Source organism: Pogona vitticeps, chromosome 5, assembly GCF_051106095.1.
Source record: "Pogona vitticeps strain Pit_001003342236 chromosome 5, PviZW2.1, whole genome shotgun sequence".
Lineage (NCBI taxonomy): Eukaryota > Metazoa > Chordata > Lepidosauria > Squamata > Agamidae > Pogona > Pogona vitticeps.
Window position 1 is genome coordinate 61,101,474 of NC_135787.1, and position 19,379 is coordinate 61,120,852.

At 38.4% G+C, this 19,379-nt stretch overlaps 1 protein-coding gene across 4 annotated transcripts in view; it reads left to right on the top strand.

The window, feature by feature from the left end:
* The window catches only part of STOX2 (storkhead box 2), a 121,607-nt gene that overhangs the window by 70,687 nt on the left and 31,541 nt on the right, over window positions 1-19,379 (top strand). For all 4 annotated transcript variants that reach the window (XM_073001403.2, XM_078393899.1, XM_020802823.3 and 1 more), the window contains one exon: window positions 18,824-18,976. In XM_073001403.2, coding sequence (XP_072857504.2) covers window positions 18,824-18,976 — 153 coding nt within the window. The remainder of the gene's footprint in view (window positions 1-18,823; window positions 18,977-19,379) is intronic.

The window sequence follows — 19,379 nt, forward strand, 5'->3', positions numbered from 1 at the left end:
TGTGGGAATTTGTGGAGAGCAATTTTAAGATTTATTTGTGGGCAGATTAATTGACATGATTTGGGAAGAGCTGCTTTCAGCAGAATCACGTAATATCGGCGTAGTTCAAGGTATGCTGACAGTTCCCTTTGTAAGCCATGACAACAACCGTTGATGTGGGAGACAAGAAAGTTAGGAGTTACTTTTTGGTCACCTTTGGAAAAAGACACCAAGTTTTACCACTGCTTTATTGGTAGGAGTTCAGTTGCTCAATCCCTTGCAGGACAAGAGACAATGTACAATAGACACGTGGATAAAAGTGTAAATAACTAGTTTCAGTGTTTGATGGGGGGAGATACTAGTGTAGTTCTAGGATCTTTCAGGATGTGGATGATTTGATAATGTATTGAACTAATGGCAGTGCTAAAAGGGATTTGCATTCTTTTTAAAAACAATTAGTCATTCGTTTTGTGAAGAACTCAACTCCTATATTGATCATCTATTTTCCTGAAGGGTAAAAGAAGAAAATATAAATATAAATGTTCTCAATTAATGGGATTTGTTGAAATAGTTGCTTGTCTGTTTCCATTGTACTTGTATTTTGGGATAAATAATGTTAAAGCATCATTTTCTTTCATGTCTTTTGTGCTTTTTGACATGAGCAGTGACATACCCAAATCAAAGCAGCTTGCTGCATTATGTTCATGAACAAATACACATTCACACCATCCTGTTTAACTTTGCAACATTGGTATGTATTGGACTTCCATCCAAAGAAGGGATAGCGCAGTCCAAGAAATAGAAGAAGGGAAACTGTTCATTTATGACTCAGCACTGAAATGCAAAACATAATACCAACAATGGGTGTTATGATGTTGCACTTGTTGCAGTGATTCTGATTTTTTACTTTGTGGGCAGGCCCAGTAGTGCTCATGGCTGATATTTTTATTCTCTTTCTGTATCTTTTTCTTATAATAATAATGGAGTGTTTCTGTAGTAGAGGGGTTGGACATCCTGGTCTGCATTTCACTGTTGCCAGCCTCCATTGGTAATAATATCTCTGGTCCCAGCTAATGGAAAGGTTAGCCCACCTATATTGGAAAATGGATTTTAAAAGTTGTAGGAAACACGTGTCAGACTAGAATATGAAGAGGGTAAATATGCTGTCTGCAGAGAAATAATATATATAATAAGAAGGCCAGGCTAGATTTTTCTATAGCGAAGGTTATTCAAAATTGTGAGGGAAGACGTGAAGCACAATCAGAGTGAAATGACAAGATTGTTTATTTGCTCAGTCTCTCCATTCACACTAATGGAGAGTCCGTGCCTGAACAAGATAGTGGAAAGTCTACGATGTTCCTGATCAATTTTAGGCAAAGGAGAGAAGACACATGTATTGATAACAAATATGCTCAGAAACCCTAACCATTATCACAAAATATTTGTAAGTGCACAAATTCTGGAGACTGCTATGTACAGATTCTTTTTCCTTTCTGTTTATGACATCTAATTTAGGAACATGAAGTCACCTATGGATTGGTATGGTTGTGTGGCTTCTCCTCCTGGTTCAATTAGGGGAAATAGGTTGTGTGTGCATGTGCAAATGTGTGCATTCATCTCTGTATCTATCTCTGTGGAAAGCAGATTTTTTATCAATATCAAAACGTCAGCTTCGAGGTGTAGTTCAAAAGTAATAGTGGCCAAAAGCCTATTGGGCAAGGCCCACCTGCCCTACAGGAATGGTGTCCCTGGCAGAGGGAGACCTCCACTGATTAAAGACTTCTTTTTGCAGTTTTGGGGTGCACACAACTTTAAAAGTAAAAAGCAAACTGTACTGCCCCATAGTACTTAAAGCACTCTCTGAACATTTTAAAAAACAGTTTAATTATGTAATTTATCTACAGTATTGTACCCACTCCCCAGTGAGCTGGGTACTCAATTTACTGACCTTAGAAGGCTGAGTCAACCCTGAACCTGTCGGGACTGAACTCAGGTTGTAAGCAGAGATTTGATTGTAGTACTGCAGATTAACCAATGTGCTCTATTTTATTGCATTGTGTGTAAGCTTTGTGCATCCTGAAATTGCAGTGGCAGTCTGTTGCTGTGGATAATGGAGTTGTATAACACAATTTCAGTCTTACGTTTCAGTTATGGGTGCTTTTGGATAATATGCTAAAATTGCTAGATTGTTCTTATATCATGTTTGGACTGGAGCAGCCTAGTGTCAGATGCCAAGATGTTGAAGTTCACTGGGTTAATTTGGGTGAAATCACAGTCTTTCACAATATCACTAATTCACTTCCATTTATCAACGTGTATTTTTTTAAAAAGAAATTTGGGGTACAAATATAACAGCAGAAATCTATAAATTAACTAGGTGTGATGATTCCATTTCCTGACCCAATAATCAATGTTAGTATTAAAATTACATTGATTTCCATGTTATGATCCATTCCACTTCTGTTGGAATCTTTTTATAAACATGGAAGAAAGAGTTTGTGGAAAGAAATGGGCAATTTGCAGTACATTCCTATTCATGTTTACTTAGTTGTACATTTAATAAGAGTGCAATATTACAAGTAGAGTTTTTCAAGACATGATTTGCTGCGGTATATTTTCCCTAGGTACTTTGATCACTTTTTGCTTAGTAGTACGATAGGCTTCAATCTTATACATCCTTACTTGAAAGTAAGTCTCATTGAAAACAGCTAAACTTACAACTAAGTACAACATGGTAGGACAGGCTCAGTTTACTCATGTTTGTTCTAGTGCGAGTTCAGACTTGACAAGAAACAATGGAAAGAAACTAGTCTTCTGACCTTGCAGCACAGAGGCTTCTCCCGTTTAACCCGCAGCACCATTGCATCCCTTTTCCATCAATAGAGTATCTTTAATTTTTCAGAAATTTACCAATTTATAAAAAAAATTAAGGGAAGTTTCCATTTAATAAACCATGCTTAGATATAGAGACGTGTAAATGAAGCAATTTAGAAATGTATCTATTTGATGTGTTTATTCTTTATATTTTCAAGGACAGGATGCTATTGGGCTTGTATAGTCATGACCAAAAATATTGACACGCTTGCAATTCTGTCAGAACATGCAACCTTTCTCTCTGAAAATTGTTGCTGTTGCAAATGTTTTGGTACTCACATGTTCATTTCTTTGGTTTGCATTAGAACAACACACACACACACACACAAAAAAAACAGAGAAGAAAAGCCAAATCTGATACAATTCCACACAGAAACCCAAAAATGCACTGGCTAATTTTTCTTATATGGACATAGAAACCCAATAGCATTCTCCTATATGTGAATTAGGAGAAGTGGGCTGCGATTTGCAAAATGTTTTATGCCGAATAAAACGTTAGCCTTTAAGCGTTGTTTGTTTTCTTTTTATGTTTTTGTTTTTTTTGTCACAAAAGACTAACCTGACAAACCCTCTGGAATTTTTGTTGTCACTATTGCCTACTGTACTGTGCATATTTGATAGCATTTCTTGTTTTGAACAAGTCTGAGTCTTGAATTATCAGAGATTAGAAAACATTCTTGAAAAAAGCAGAGTACATCTTATTTATTTATTATACAATATTCTGTCTTCCAATGAGAACTGTTGCAAATCAGCACCATATGATATACTTGCAAAGAATGTCAGTTGTGCATATCTGCTGGCAAATTGTGGCTTTAAGGAAAGCTCCCTCTGGCAGTATACCAACATACTTATTTGGACTTCAAATAAGGTACAGTGTATTGTTATTGCCTTCTCTCATCTTTTAAATCAGACTCTTCTGAATGAATCTTGCAGCCCATACCCATTTAAGTAAACCCCCTCATCATGATCAGATGAATTTATTCCCTGACCTGTTTAGGGGCACAGTATGAGGTGTGTCTTTAAGAGGCTGTTTGTGACTAATTTCCTTTGAAAGCATACGCTTTACATGCAGTTGCTTTTGTATACATAGGTTTTGAAGACAACGTGTAGAGCAGGCTTGTCCAACCTGCGGCCCGAGGGCCGCATGCGGCCCAGGTCACCTCGTAATGCAGCCCAGTGCAATTTTTTATTTTTAAAGAAATTCCAAATTTTCAAGTTACACTGCCAGCTCTTGCAGCCGGAATGTGGCCAGGGCATGTCACAACAGTAGAAGGGGAGAGAGGGAAGGTAGGAAGGAGTGGGAGGGGAGGGGATAGGGGGGCTGCGTGACTGCATTGCGCCATCCCCATCAATAGGTGGACCCCCTCCCGGCCCCATAAAGCCACCACAGTCGAAGCTGTCTGAGATCGCAGCTGCCGGTAAGCGTGCTTGGAGTGGGGCTGCGGAGGACGGCTAGGGCTGCCCCCCCATGCGGCCCAAACCAAATGTATGTGCGGCCCAAACCAAATGTTCATCTTCTAATGTGGCCCAGGGAAGGTGAAAGGTTGGACACCCCTGGTGTAGAGTATTACCAGCAGACTTACTTTGATGCTTACTGGAAAATTAAGCAATCCAGAAGTTGTTTTATGGACCTATAGTTAGAGAAATTTCAGTTCCGTGGGTGCATTGACTAGGGTACAATTGTTGATTCTTCTGTTTTAAATGATTTCTCTTTCCTGAATCCATATCCAAGCTTTTCTATATCCACTTTTCAACTGCTGAGAATTATATTTCCCTGTGCACAGGATATTAGAATATGTTCTCATGGCTGCAGTCCAGCCTTCTATAAGCCCACACCTGCTTTTACTTATTTCTCAGATTGTTGGTATTTAACAAGCTATAGCCAAGCAAATATGAATCTCACATTTGAGCGCAAACTCACACAATAATCTCATTCTGAATTTTTCCTTCCCTTTCCTTTGATCAATAGTAAGATAAACAGGAGTTGCACTGGCTCTATCTCTGTAGCTGTTAAATATTTTTTGCCAAATTACCTGTGTGATTTTAAAACTTTCTTTTTTGTGCATGCATAGCAAAATCAATAAGGTGATGAGAGGTGAGCGAGCATGCAATGACTTGTTCACCAGTTTGAATCCTTGACAAGCAGACTTCAGCAGTGTGATTGGGTTCTTTTAAAAGTTTTGGCGGGAAATAAAGACCGAGATCTATTTGAACCATTCGCAACTTCACTTTTATTAACTCATGATCTTTTAACTATAATTCCAACAGGATCAAAACATGATAAATCAGGCAACTGTCCATAACTAGATGAAGATAACTGCTCTTGTAGGTTTGGGTAATTCACTGGGGGGCTGAACCAAACCTCTCTCAATCCGTAATGTTCCATAGAGGGGAACTCCGCACCACGCGAACGGTGCCACAGCATGGGTGACGAGCCCCGTCCCCTTCCTTCAGAGGGTTGTTTGGTCTGGTCATACCACCTTCCTTCCACGCCCTTGTCCCCACAGAAAGACAATCACTGTCCATTCTTGTATTTCAAAGGCAGTCTCTCCTTCTCTCTTTACTTCTGGGTCAGACAGTAATGGTCCAACCTTTAGGTTCGGAAAGTCCTTTAGAAGATCACGCGTTCTTTCATATCCTGAATCAATCTCCCCCTTCTCTTTCTCCACTCTTTTCACTTCTTCGTTTTCGAATCTACTCCCAAATCTCCTCTCCCCTTGATCTTTTATACTTTACTCCCATATAGACATTTTAGCTCCTTCCCTTTTCCTCTTTCTACTTCTTCCCCTTTTCCTCTACTAAGATTTTTTCGTCTGTGTTATCTCACTCCCACTGATTCCCTTTTCCTTTTTTGATGCGTCTATCAGTGAGGACGGCTCACTTTCCTCCTGCTTTCCTTCACAAGCAGCAAGTTTGATTCGCACAAGTTTGTACAGTTCAAGTGGTCTGGAATTTCTTTTACCACAGTAGGAAAAAGGAGCATTATAGGAATCTGTGGTTAAAAAAAGGTTGACAAAATCTGCAGTCTGATTTATGACTAAAGTATGAATATGTTTCAACACTTTCGATCTGATGCCCTGAATAAAGTCTAGATTATTTTATTTTATTTTTGAAAAAAAATGGTCTGGATGGCAAGAGGAACGGATTCATTTATAACCCTTCAGTGATTATGATGCCTATATAGTCTTGCTCTTCCAGCCACTTCAGCTGTTTTGTTTCTGTTTTATGTTGTAGCCAGGCAGTTTTCCAAAAGCTGAGTTGCAAAGCAAAAAAAAATTATGCTTGACACTCTGCAAAACCTGAAACAGTATATGGTATAGCATTTCCCAGAGCAATTACTCATTTCAGTGCTTTTACAAAGGATTCTGGATATAGTAGTTAGAACTGAGATTGGGCAGTGGTTTCATATGACTTCACTTTGCAGAGAACTGGGCGAAAGATAACACTGCAGAATCCTGAGGCTTTGTGAGTGTTTCCGTTCCAGAGAATGAAAGTATAATGTAGATAATCCAAGTGGTCTTGAAATGCTGAGCAATCAAGATATTTTATAGTAAGGTAATGAATTGAGAAACAGAATCCTAAAGCTCTTTCTAGCTACGTTTAATTTTGCTTTTATGCGCTAATGTTTGCAGAGTTAGTATCTGCCTATTCTGCTTGTCCAGCTTTGCCAAATTCCTTAGTTATAATCAATCTGTATGAAGCAGATTGTTCTTTACTATAGACTTATTTAAAGGTAAGGAATAAAACTGCATATTGTCTTTTGGTTCCAGTGGTGCTGGTTTTGTTCATTACTGTAATATAGGCCTTGACATAATATTGTTCTGTCTATATAATAATACTTGTAAAGCAAAGAACCATATATAACAGCATGGATTTTTAGCATAAAATATGGTTTACACATGCATAGATTTAAAATTTTTTAAATAATGTGTAATTGAAGGTTGTCTGTCCTTTTTTGTCTTTCATTTTGTTTAATTTCATTTGTTTGTAAACCAAAGGCTTTGAGTTGAATCCAAATGTTTACGTAGAACAGACAAATGATATTCATGGGAAGCAAGCAATTTCAGTGGGTCTGTTCTAAGTCTAACAAAGTCTGGATCTGAGCCTGAATATGTTAAACAAACTTTCTCTGTATTTTGGTTTAATCCTAAAAGTCATTGGCTACATCCAGTGTTAGTTCTGTCTTGGTTAGGCCAGTTTACATCAATCAGATTTAAATTAGTTGTAAATCCCATTTATTTTGGTAGGTCTAAGCTGCTTACCACTTACACTGAGTTAAGTTCTGTTACTTGATGACATTATTTTTGGATTCAGTGCCTCACTGGAATTCAGCTAGTCATTGACAGGATGGAGTTATTAACTACTTCATTACACAAAGGAGGTCAGTTGAAATATGCAGTTCTGTGAAGAAAATAAGTATGTCCAGCTTGGATATAACATTAGAGTATCAAAATTGAGTAGTTTGTCTGGGTGCTTTTAGTGTTAGTTGTGTCACAGAGGAGTAACTGTGATATTGCTATCATGTTTCATAAACATTTTGCTAGAGGAAGACCACATATCACTAGTGCATGACTGTATTATCACTGCATAAGAGTGCATCTATATTATTGTGCAGCAGAGCAAATGAACATTCTGCAAAGCAATTCTAAAAACAGGGGCAGCCCTGTCATCCTGTCATCTACCTCCTTTTTCTTTACTTTATCCAAAGAAATTGTTGGCACACCCAATTCTTCTAATAAAACTCGTTTATTGTTTAACATAGCATCATCATTTTGTGAGTCTTGTTTATCATAGTCCAACTTTAACAATAAATCATAAGTCTTAACATTATTAAAACTGGGTATCTCTTCACAGTACAACAATGGGGAATAACTGTTAACTTCGTGGGACCATTTGGGTCTGGCACCCATCAATTCAAGCATGTTCTCAGCCCACTTCAAGTTTGTGGATTGGATGTCGAACCTTTGTGGTGTTCCCCTTTCATTGAGCCATGCAACGTTCTCCAGCAGGGTCTGAAGGGCTTGGGCCCATGGGATTTCTCTGGACCCACTGTACATCTCTGCCTTTCTCCCCTCTGTTCTTCCCTCTTTACCCACACTTTGTACTTCCTCCTTTGCTTTCGCTCCTCAGTCTCCTCCCCATAAGGTGGCTTTCTATACATCTGTTGTCTCCATTCCCTTTCAGCATACTCACAGGGCACCTTGGATTCTACCCACTCTCCTGTCCATGGGTCTTCTTGGATCAATTTTACAAGTTCTTCTTTTTCCTCTCCTTTCTCTTCTCTTCCCCAACATGCTTCTGCCTCCACCCCTCCTTATTCTCTTCCTTTCCCGCCTGATTTGTGCCCCCTTCAGTCTCTTATTTCTAGTTTACTTAATTACTTTTTATTACTATTGTCTCTTGTGCTTCTGTCTTTATTTGAGAATCAGACGGTTCAGTCTCCTGATCCTGGACAAGTTGGTTCTTTGCCTCACAAGTTCCCCCCCCCAAAAAACTTTGAAACTAGACTTCAGATCAGCACCAAATTTGGTGTGGACATAGCAGACAGTCAGACCTTCTTTGTGCCACACAGTATTTTGGGACGTCTGGGCGAAAGGTTTTGGAGTTATAATCTTTTAAAAGTAAAACTGCCCCCATGCAGAAACAAGTGACCATTAATATCCCCAGATTTAAAACAGATCAAGTAAATGGAAGAGATTTTTCTGCCTTTCTGGCTGTCAGTTGCATGTGTAAGGCTCTCCTCCAACACCACATTTCAAATGAGCTGATTTTTGTCCCTGTCTTTTTTTCCACTGTCTTTCTTTCATATGTTATTGATGACTTTAACCTTGGTTTTTCATGACAGTCTTTGCTAACTCTCAGCTCTCTTTTTATTTTAAAAGACAAGGGGACAGCTTTTGGAAAAATATGTATACAACATGTTTGTAGAGCTGTTGAAAATGCTTGTCGAAAAGCAGCTGTGACAGTTTCTTTGTGTTTGAGTGAGAAGCTGTTAACTGATGAAAAAAAATGATTTCTAGAACTTCCCCTTGCTTGGTTTTCATTTTGTGAATTGTAGTAAGCATAAGAGAGTATCCTGTAAACCTTGACTGCTGCTATTTGTCTTGTCAGTATTCAGGCTGCCCTCTGCTATGTATAGTTTGGCATCCTTTTTCCTATTAGCAACACAGGCCCGATGTGCAGCAATATCAGGCCATTTCCTGGTGTTTTGAATCATGGATGCAGAAGCACAATATCCCACATTCATAAACTGGAGGTTTTCTGTAGAATTAAATGTGATACTTTTGCTCCTTCCACAAACTGTTAGCTAGTCTCTTTATCAGTTTATCTTGAACTGTGCTGTTTGACTCTTGTGATACCAAGTACTATGTATTGTAGCTTTCTAACTTAAACTTAATTTAAATATGTATGCATTTGTAAAAATCTAGCCTAAGTTATTCAGACTGGCAATCTGAGAAACTGTAGTCTAATGTCAAAATGGACTTTTAAGAGGAAATAATACATTCAGACAAAAATATGCTTTTTTTGGGGGGGGGAGGAAGACTTCTATGAATATTCTTTTAAAAACTCCTATTTTAATTTTTTGGGGGGAGTATCATAAATGTGCCAAAAAGATTTGGAAATGGGAATTCACTTAGTGACATCCACTTTAGCTGTAAATTTCAAATGGAAATATATATGGTTATTGTGGATTTAAGACATTGTTACATTGGTGAATTTAACTACCGTAATATTATAGCAGCTTGAGAGGAAAGGCAGGTAAATAATTTTTTTTACAAATTGTGGTGATTTCATTACATACTGTAATGATAGAGTACATGATAATATACAGCCAAATGCTTATTTAAAATGTAGTTGAACTGATAGCTTAATCAAATTCTAAACAGAACAAATTTATATATGCTCAGTTTCTATATTTGCTTGCATCTTACTTTGTCATATTTAGAGAAGGTCTCTCAAAATCATTAGTAATAAGTCTGTTTTTAGTTTTCAGTCCGGAAGAGGCCCATTATGTGACATGGTAAAGATTTGCCTCATATTTAAATGAATAATTTAAAAGATAGAGCATGAGAAATTAATGAGAAAACTGGATATGTTTTCAGGAGGAAATGTTATCCTTTGTTGAGATCTTAATTATATCTTAATGGTATCTGTGACCCTGGGGTAATTAGATCTATGTTAGACTCTTTTTCTTCTTTAAACTGTTTTAAAATCACCAAGTGAGCATCATTTGATTGATACACAGACAACATGTACCCTGGTTCATGAGGTTGCAGTTCTTCCTCTCATCCCCTCATAATTCTTACGATATAGTAGAGTATTTACGTAGTATCAATATTCAAGTTCAAGAAATTAAAATTGGTACCACAGCCAGTGCAGGTTCCAATTTATGGTTATGGCCAATTTGTTGGTTAAATCTTGGGCTCAATAGAAATTGAGATCAGTACTTCCGATTCAATAGCATACATGAGATGTATTGTTATAGGTAATGCTGGAAAAGCACTTACAGAATTGTTTCTATTTTTCAAAAACAAGAGAATTACATAAGATAGGTACAGCCCAGCGATCAGATAGAATTCTTGGATCTCATCATAAGCAGGTGTCAATATTGTAGATTAAATATTTGAAGAAACTTGAGTTAATTTCTTGAGGCACAGGTGTTTCAAATTTGGTTGTAACTAAACTTCTAGTTAAATTACTAGCAAAGGAACAGAAATGTAAGTTGATTCTTTTATTAGCAGTTCAAATTACTTCGCAAGACTTTTAGACAGAATTGCTGGACTGTACATCAGATTTCCAAAATATATATTAACACTCATCTATGTGAATTTTTAAAAAACATACTGAAGAAGTTTTGAGATCCTTTCTGGCCACATAAGAATGCCACTATGTTGCAGTGTGTAAAAATACTTTGTGTCTACAGGAGTGTTCAGTGTTTCAATATTAAGGATGTTCCACAATACCTAATGTCACCGGAGCTACCAACATGAATGTGACCCAGCTCCGGGAGGCAGTGGAAGACAGGAGGGCCTGGAGTGCTCTGGCCCATGGGGTCACGAAGAGTCGGACATGACTTTATGACTAAACAACAATAACAATACCTAAACACCCAGAATCAGAATAGGTGTGTTCAAATGAACACATCTGCTGCTGGCTGTTCTTTACAATTTCTGTTGTTGTTGTTTTTTAAAAAAACTGTTATTTCCAAATCAAATGATTACAACAAACACCCCAAATTAGGAAATGATAAACCCCAAAGGAATTTTTTTGCAGACATAATACTACCATAGTGCAGTTTTCTACACAAAAGCAATATTTTCTCTCTAGGCCTTTCTTTGGGGCAGCTATCCTTAGACCATCAGAGCATGTCACTTCGATGCTGCAGTGGAGCTTGCAAACAAATTTTGTACACATGTGTACAATCTGCTGGTTTTCTTATCTGTTGCCTAAAGTGCAGCACAGTTATTGCCATTATACATTCTGAACCCCAGTCGTGAGAGGAAAGCTGGAGCTTATTTCATCGTGCTTACCATGGAAGATTCATACATACAATTCAAATAGAACTGTGGACCCATACTGGTAAATAGAACTGTGGACCCAGATGTTAGTTTCTACATTTCTAGACTTTAATCGACTTTTAGGTTACAAATAAATTTACTGGAAAAATGTTACAATTCTTTTAGCATGATACATCCCAGCATAATATTTGATATTGTGTATGTGTACTGTTTCTTTAGAGTTGTAATTTGTATATGACATGTATTTCCATAATATAATATTTGGAGAATTTAACGTAATAATGGAATAAGTTACTGTATATATTAACTTCTATCAGGACATTGTTACATGCCATTCAGTCCCTTCCAAATTATGGCAACCCTATGAATGAGTTATCTCCAAAATATCCTGTCCTCAACAGCCCTTCTTAGCTCTTAAGTCTTTGGTTCCTTTAGGGCAGAGGTCTCAAACTCGTGGCCTGCGGCCCAGTTGCGGCCCACCGGATGATAGTTTGTGGCCCCCGCCTTAATATGAAAGTTTAATGTTAGTGCACCCTGCACATTAAACTTTGATATGTATGGCACTTTACAGTGTTGTCTGCGGAGCTGAACAAACCTACCAATCATGGTGGGGTATATGGCTCTTGGGGGCGGGACATTGGCCGGGCTTGATGCAAGCAGAGATACATTTCTCAGTGATTAAAAGTTACAGCAGTGTTGCCATGGAGTGTTTTCTTCCATGCCTGGCTGGCTGCCTTGTTTCTATTGGGAACACCAGACATTCGTCCCAGTGCGCTGCATTCACAAGACTTCAAAAACAGGGTTTTTTTAAGTTGGTGCCCAGCGGGACATTATACGTTATACAGTGGTGCCTCGCTTAGCGAGCGCTCCGTTTAGCGATGAAATTGCATAGTGATGAACTTTTTGCGATCGCAACAGCGATCTCTTTGCAATGCTCCCTATGGGGGAATTTCGCTTTGCGATGATCGGTTCTCTGCTTAGGGAACCAATCATCGCAAAGCCATCATTTTCGCACAGCTGATTGGCAGTTTCAAAATGGCCACCGGGAAAAAAAACATGGTCACCTGCTGTTTTCTGGGATGGATTCCTCACTTAAGAGGCACCAGAAATGGCCGCGCTATGGAGGATCTTCGTTGAACAGTGAGTTTTAAGCCCATAGGAACGCATTAATCGCGTTTTAATGCGTTTCTATGGGCTTTTTTATTTTCCATTGCAACGTTTTCATTCAACAGCGATTTCGCTGGAACGAATTAACGTCGCGATGGGAGGCACCACTGTATAAGTGACACACGCACGTCAGTGGCACTTAGAGAGTTAATATGAAGTCTCCCTCTGACAAAATAAATCTAAGTGATGTGTATGTGGCAGGATAAAAGAAAAGTAAGGAACTCAATGCAGCCTAATGTAGTCTGCAGTCACATAGCGACACCTGTCTTTTGGCAATAACAGTCCCCGGTAACCTCAACTAATTATAGGGTTGCACCGTTATTTGTGGGTCATTGTTTTTTATTTGCCTCACACTATTTGCCTCACACAATGAACATTACATATACAGTGGTGCCTCGCTAGACTATGATAATCCGTTCCACTGAATTTGCTGTTTAGTGAAATCATTGTCTAGCAAAAAGCATTTCCCCACTGGAATGCATTGAAACCTGTTTAATGCATTCCAATGGGGAAGAATTGTCGTTATCTAGCGAAGATCAGCCATAGGAAAACCTCTTTGCGAACCACCAATCAGCTGTTTAAATAGCTGTCTTGAGAAGCTTAGGTCCCGAAAACACCCGTTTTGCGAGCACTGAGGGAGCTGTCAAAATTGTTGTCTAGCGAAAATTGGTTTGCGAAGCAGGGACCAAACATTGTCCAGTGAAATTCCTCCATAGGAATCACTGTTTTGCAAATCGCTATAGTGATCACAAAAAGTCAATGTCTAGCGAAAAACTGTCATGCGGGATAACAGGCACCACTGTATTTCTACATGATATAAAAGTAGTCAAAACAAATGACATAAACAATATCACGGTGTCATTTCCGCTTCTTTTTCCTGTAACAACAGCACGGCAGAGAACAGTCCGCGAGCAGTCACCTTTTTTGCGCTCTCTATCCTGGTACTTTCTACCATCTACAAATGCCATAATGTTCATGTCATCATGAAAGACATGAACATAGAGTGTAAAAACAAACGAGACTGCCACCGGGCTTTTATCCGTGCTGCAGTTACAAGAAAAAGAAGCGGAAATGACATTCTCCATGCGTTGAGATGTTCGCCGTGTGTCAGCTAAACGCTTGATTGAAACTTCAATGGGACAGTGACACCAAGTGGAATTATATATATTACACAGCCCCACACATGTCTTTTTTAAAGCCTGCAGTGAAGAGAAAGGTTGGTGATGAGCACAGGCAATTACAGGAAAAGTGGGAAATGCAGTATTCCTTTGTTGAGCACAGGGCACCTTGACATGTCTTATTTGCACAGAGAAAGTTGCAGTGCACAAAGAATACAATTTGAAACATCATTACACAACTAGACACACTCAGGAGTATGCAAAATACCAGGGAGATGAGAGAGCAAACCAGGTTGCCAATCCTAAAACATGTCTACTGAGGCAACAAGATTTCTTCAAGAAAGCAACCAAAGAGAATAATGCAGGAGTTGAAGCTAGCTGCATAGTTAGTGAGATGATTGCTAAAGCAAGAAAGCCATTCACAGAAGGTGAATTTGTCAAAAAGTGCATATTGCAGGCTGCAAGTATACTCTGTCTGGAAAAGAAAGGTCAGTTTAGCAACATCAGTCTTTCTGCCAGCACTGTGGCAGAGTGCATTTCTGTGGCTGAGCGCATTTCTTGTCAAGTGACATTTATGACCAACTGTGTGAGAAAGCCAAATGTTTTAGTGTATACTTAGTCGCTCTTGATGAGACCACAGACATCACCGACACTGCCCAGCTTGCAATGTATGTCCATGGTGTTGATGGCAATCTTGAAGTGATGGAGGAGTTGCTCACAGTAATTCCAATGCATGGCCAGACCACCGCTCAGGAGATATTTCACCAGCTGTGTGATGCCATTGAGAACACCAGTTTGCCATGAAAGAGTTTTGTTGGAATAACAACCAGTAGAGCACCATCAATGACAGGGAAGAAAAATGGACTGATGGCACTTGTTCAAAAAAAAAAAACCTGGAAGAAGAGGGTGTAGGGGAAACCATTGCTCTGCACTGAATTATCCATCAGCAGGCCCTTTGCAGCAAATGCCTGAAGTTTTACAATGTGATGTCTGTCATTGTGAAATGCATCAACCAAATCAGATCCAGGGGCTTAAATCACCAAAGGTTCTGTGCTTTTTTAGAGAAAATGGAGTCAGAATATGGGGATGCTCTACTTCACCGAGGTACGTTGGCTCAGCAGGGGAATGTACTGAGCCAACGTACCTTTTTTGAGTTGAGAGCAGAAGTGAAAGCCTTCATGGAGAACGATGGAGTGGCTGTTCCTGTGCTAAGTGATCCCAAATGGCTCATGGACTTAACTTTTCTTGTTGATATCACGCATGAGCTTAATGTACTGAACAAGAAGTTACAAGGCCAGGGGCAACTTGTCAGTGCTGCCTATGACAACATGAGAGCATTCTCCACAAAACTTGTGTTATGGAAAGCGCAGACAAACCTTTGTCATTTCCCAACATGCAAGGCACTTCTGGATGCAGGCAGACCATTCAGTGGTGAGAAGTATGTTGATGTAATTTTGAAGCTACAGGAGGAATTTGATCACAGATTTGCAGACTTCAAGATGCACAGAGCCACATTTCAAATTTTTGCGGACCCCTCCTGTGCTTCAAATGGAGCTCATTGACCTGCAGTGCAACTATGAACTCAAAGCTTTTCCCCCTCTAGTATATAGTTTCCCCTTTAATTTAGAACATAAACATTGGAAAGTTGAGTATGGTAATTTAATTTCAGAAGAAGCTGCTTGAAGCTAGAATAGATCCAAGTCAATGGGAGCCATATGCTTGATTTCCCCACACCTGCCCAAGAAATGTGGTCCTTAGAGTCTAAAATTTTCATTTAGAAAATAATTGTGTTTTTGAAATTGGCCCTTTTCCTGACAGACTGTAGCAAATATTCTTTGTAAGGGTCTGAATAGGGTCTCTTTTGTGATGATCAATTAAGTTGAAAATACTGTAGTAGCATTTTTGTTGTTGCATTTACTTCTCAGAATGTTTGCTTAGATGTGATCACAGCAAATGTGTAATTTCCCATTCCCAAGGGGTATTTGAGATAAAATGTGACAAATTAGTACCTCTGGAAGATGAGCTGTCACTGGCTCTTTATGAACTTTGCTAATGTACTTGTGTTTTAGATAAGGAGTCACAAATTAGGTTTGGTAGATACTTTATAGACATCTCTGGAGTACCGTAGAATTAACTGAGAGGAGCAGGAAAGGTGAACAGAGGTTCCCGTTATGATAAACAAGGAGAACTTCCATAAGAAATTTAAAAGGAGTAAATTGCATTAAGCTTTTAGGAAGCAAGAGCAATGCCTTTAGAATACAATAGAATTTGTTTATTATGGTCACGTGACCAGCCCACAAAACATATCCACAGCTAAAACATACAAAATACAGTTTAAAATATACAAACAAAACATACCATGCGGCCAAAATACACAAAATGCAATTCAAAAGTGTATAGCCAATCCATAAAACACACTAAGTGGTCAAAACACACAAAATGCAATTAAAAGAAAGCACAACAGGCAATCAACCGTGCACTGATTGTAAAACACAGGGAGAATAAAACACAGCACCTCTACAGCTATCCCTCGGGCCATTGTCCCTTTGGTTGGGACCATAACACATCTCCATGCTAGACAATAAACCACCTCCATGCCAAGACCAGTCAACCCGTGAGCTCAGGAGACTAGAAGGGAGCGCTATGCCATTGCTGCGGCACAAAATCTTGCTGCAGGCCGTGTAATAAGGGAGTCTTGATCAGAAAGAAATATGGTAGCTTGATATGAAATTCATCTGATCTCCCTGGATATCTGAGAATGATTAGGCACAGGAGGTTGGTGCGTAGATCTCTATAGAAAAGACAATACAGTAAAACATGACCTATGGTTTCCACTTGGCCATCATTACACAGACACAGCTAATCCAAGATAGGTGTATGTTGAAATCTTCCCTCCATGAGCTTAGAGCAGTGGTCCCCAACCTTGGGCCTCCAGATGTTCTTGGACCACAACTCCCAGAAGCCTTCATCACCACCTCTGCTGGCCAGGATTTCTGGGAGTTGAAGTCCAAGAACCTCTGGAGGCCCAAGTTTGGGGACCACTGGCTTAGAAGGTAAAAAATTAAGTCTTGCTAATGTGAAAGCTCTTCTAGTCTTTGTTGACATTGTGCTTGTCAAATATGCAGATATTGTAATGGTATTGTTAGTGACAACACTGTATTTGCCTACCTGGTTCATATGCTCTTGAAGTTCTATGTCCCAGATTCTTTGTTTGAGTGCTGCTTTAGCGCTGACATGCCCCATCGCCAAAAGAACATTGGTGGAAAAGCCCATTTGCCTTATTTCTTTTGTAAGTTGTCGTTTCCATACTGATTGAAAGGAATCAAAACGTGGCAATTGTACCAAGCCTTCTGAAGAGAAGAGAAGCTTTAGCCAGTAATTAAACATGTGGACTTTGGCACGTGCTCTTATGGCGATTAGGCCAGTCTCCAGTTGAAGGGCTACATTAGGTGTACAGGGGGGTGTACAGTCAAAATATATCTCAAAATGCCTCTGATGTAAATAGTTAGCCTTTATATTTGATTTTATAACCAATATATATAGACAAAAAATCAAAATCAAAATAGTTTCCAGCTAGACAGAAGTATTCTAAATTAAGTTCTAAATTACAGAAATACTCTAAATTAATTTGTTTGGGTTAATAAATGCTCTAAGTCTGATTGAGACTTATTATACTCAGTCACGCAGTGACCACAGTCCAGTACAGAAGAAATCTAAATGTGCCTCAATAACTCTTTATTTTAGCAATTCCTGGACTTTTTAGTATTTTTCCCTTTCTTTTTTTTAAGGAAATCCTCAATCCTGTCTCCCCCCCATTTTACCATCCCACAGCCACTTCTATCAAAAATTTCAGTTTGTAGTTTGTAATTTAAAATGAAGAGTGACCACATATACTCATAAGAAGTTGATATAAAATATATAACTTATCTTAAGAAACAACAGAAACAAAACAAATCTAATGTGAAGGATGATGAAAATAAGTCTTGCATGTTCACACACTGTAGAATGTTTTTATGCTGTCTGATGCTATGCATCGACTCATTTCTATAAGGGAGCAAGTGCGTTATTACCTGCGGTTTTCTAGCAGAGGTATCCAACACAGAAAACTAGGTATCCATATGCCCACTGTAATGGATATGTTCAGATCAGTATTAGATTATGTCCAGTGCAATTATGTTCTTGAACACAGTACCAGCCAGTGTGTTTAAGCAGCAACTCAACTTACATCTTACAGACTTGTGTCAAATGTGAAATTTCTGTTTAAAAACTGTTAGGAAAGGAACAAAAGGTGCTGAATCTAGCTATTTGCCCAAAGAGCTATTGGGGAGGAATTATCTTTGTGGATCCCTAATGAGTTTGGAACACCTGTATATAAATATGACACAAATGATTTATGTAAAATAGGAGTATTTGCTGATAATGATCAAAAGCGTATTTGACTTGCATTATGCTTTAAGGAAAGCAAAAATGTGTGTTCTAATTACCTGTAGCATGCCTCACCCTGTGTTTACTTATCTAGGGAATACAAAAGTATAAAGAGTCTTGTCCAAATAAGAATCTTACTATTGTAACAAGCTTGATAGCTATCATTCTGGATAGTGTAGTATTGTGGACTGGAGTTTACCTATGTATGTCTAGCTGTTTTGGGTGCTGTGTGTTTGCTTACTTATGCAAAGTTGTATGGTACATATAAAGTTCTCTTGATGGCTTAGATTAAACAGATTTAAATACATAATTGGTAAAACCATAAAATCATGCAATGTAAAATAAAACAAATTAAAATTTTACATCTGTAGTACATGTTAAGGTAGATGGACAGTTCTAGTTTTTATTATTATTATTATTATTATTATTATTATTATTATTATCATCATCATCATCATCATCATCATCATCATCATCATCATCATCATCATCATCTCACTATTTTTCTCTCCCCTTCCTCAACTTTAAAATTAAGTTTTAATGTACATTTTGGCTTATTTTAGTATTTTAAATTCTCCCAGAAAAATGTTCTGTTTTCTAATTTTACTATTTTACTGTGAAGGCTCTGTTGCAAAACTGAGATAGAAACACCACTATTCTCTCCATAGAGCCCCCCTGACTTAATGACAAATTAGCAAAATACTTCCCTGAATGTTCTTTTATTTTTTTTTCTCTCTGCAGGTGATGTATCTCCCATCAGTATGTCTCCCATCAGTCAATCACAGTTTATCCCACTTGGGGAAATCCTTTGCTTGGCCATCTCTGCAATGAACTCAGCACGAAAACAAGTCACACAGGAAGCACTAATGGAACATTTAACAACTTGCTTCCCAGGTAAAATATATGCGAATGTATCTATACATTTTTAGTAACATTTGTAAAGTTTTGCAGAGTTATTTTTTCACAGATACATATTCAGATTATGTGTCCTGCCTCACTTTGATAGTGAGTCTGAGCTTGTCCACTCATTCACAGCGATATGTAGTGTTAACATGACAGTTGCATGCTTCATAGCTGTTAATTTGTATAGACATAGAGCAGATAGATCATTAAAATATTCCCAAATGAAAGTAGTGTTTTTCTTTTGTTTTGGGGAAGATACTGAGGACTCCAACTCACACAGCTGCCATATGTGTGTAGAATTTACCGTATTTGCCGGCGTATAAAATGACTGGGCGTATAAGATGACCCCAACATTTCCAAAATATAGAGTTTGATATATACTCGCCGTATAAGA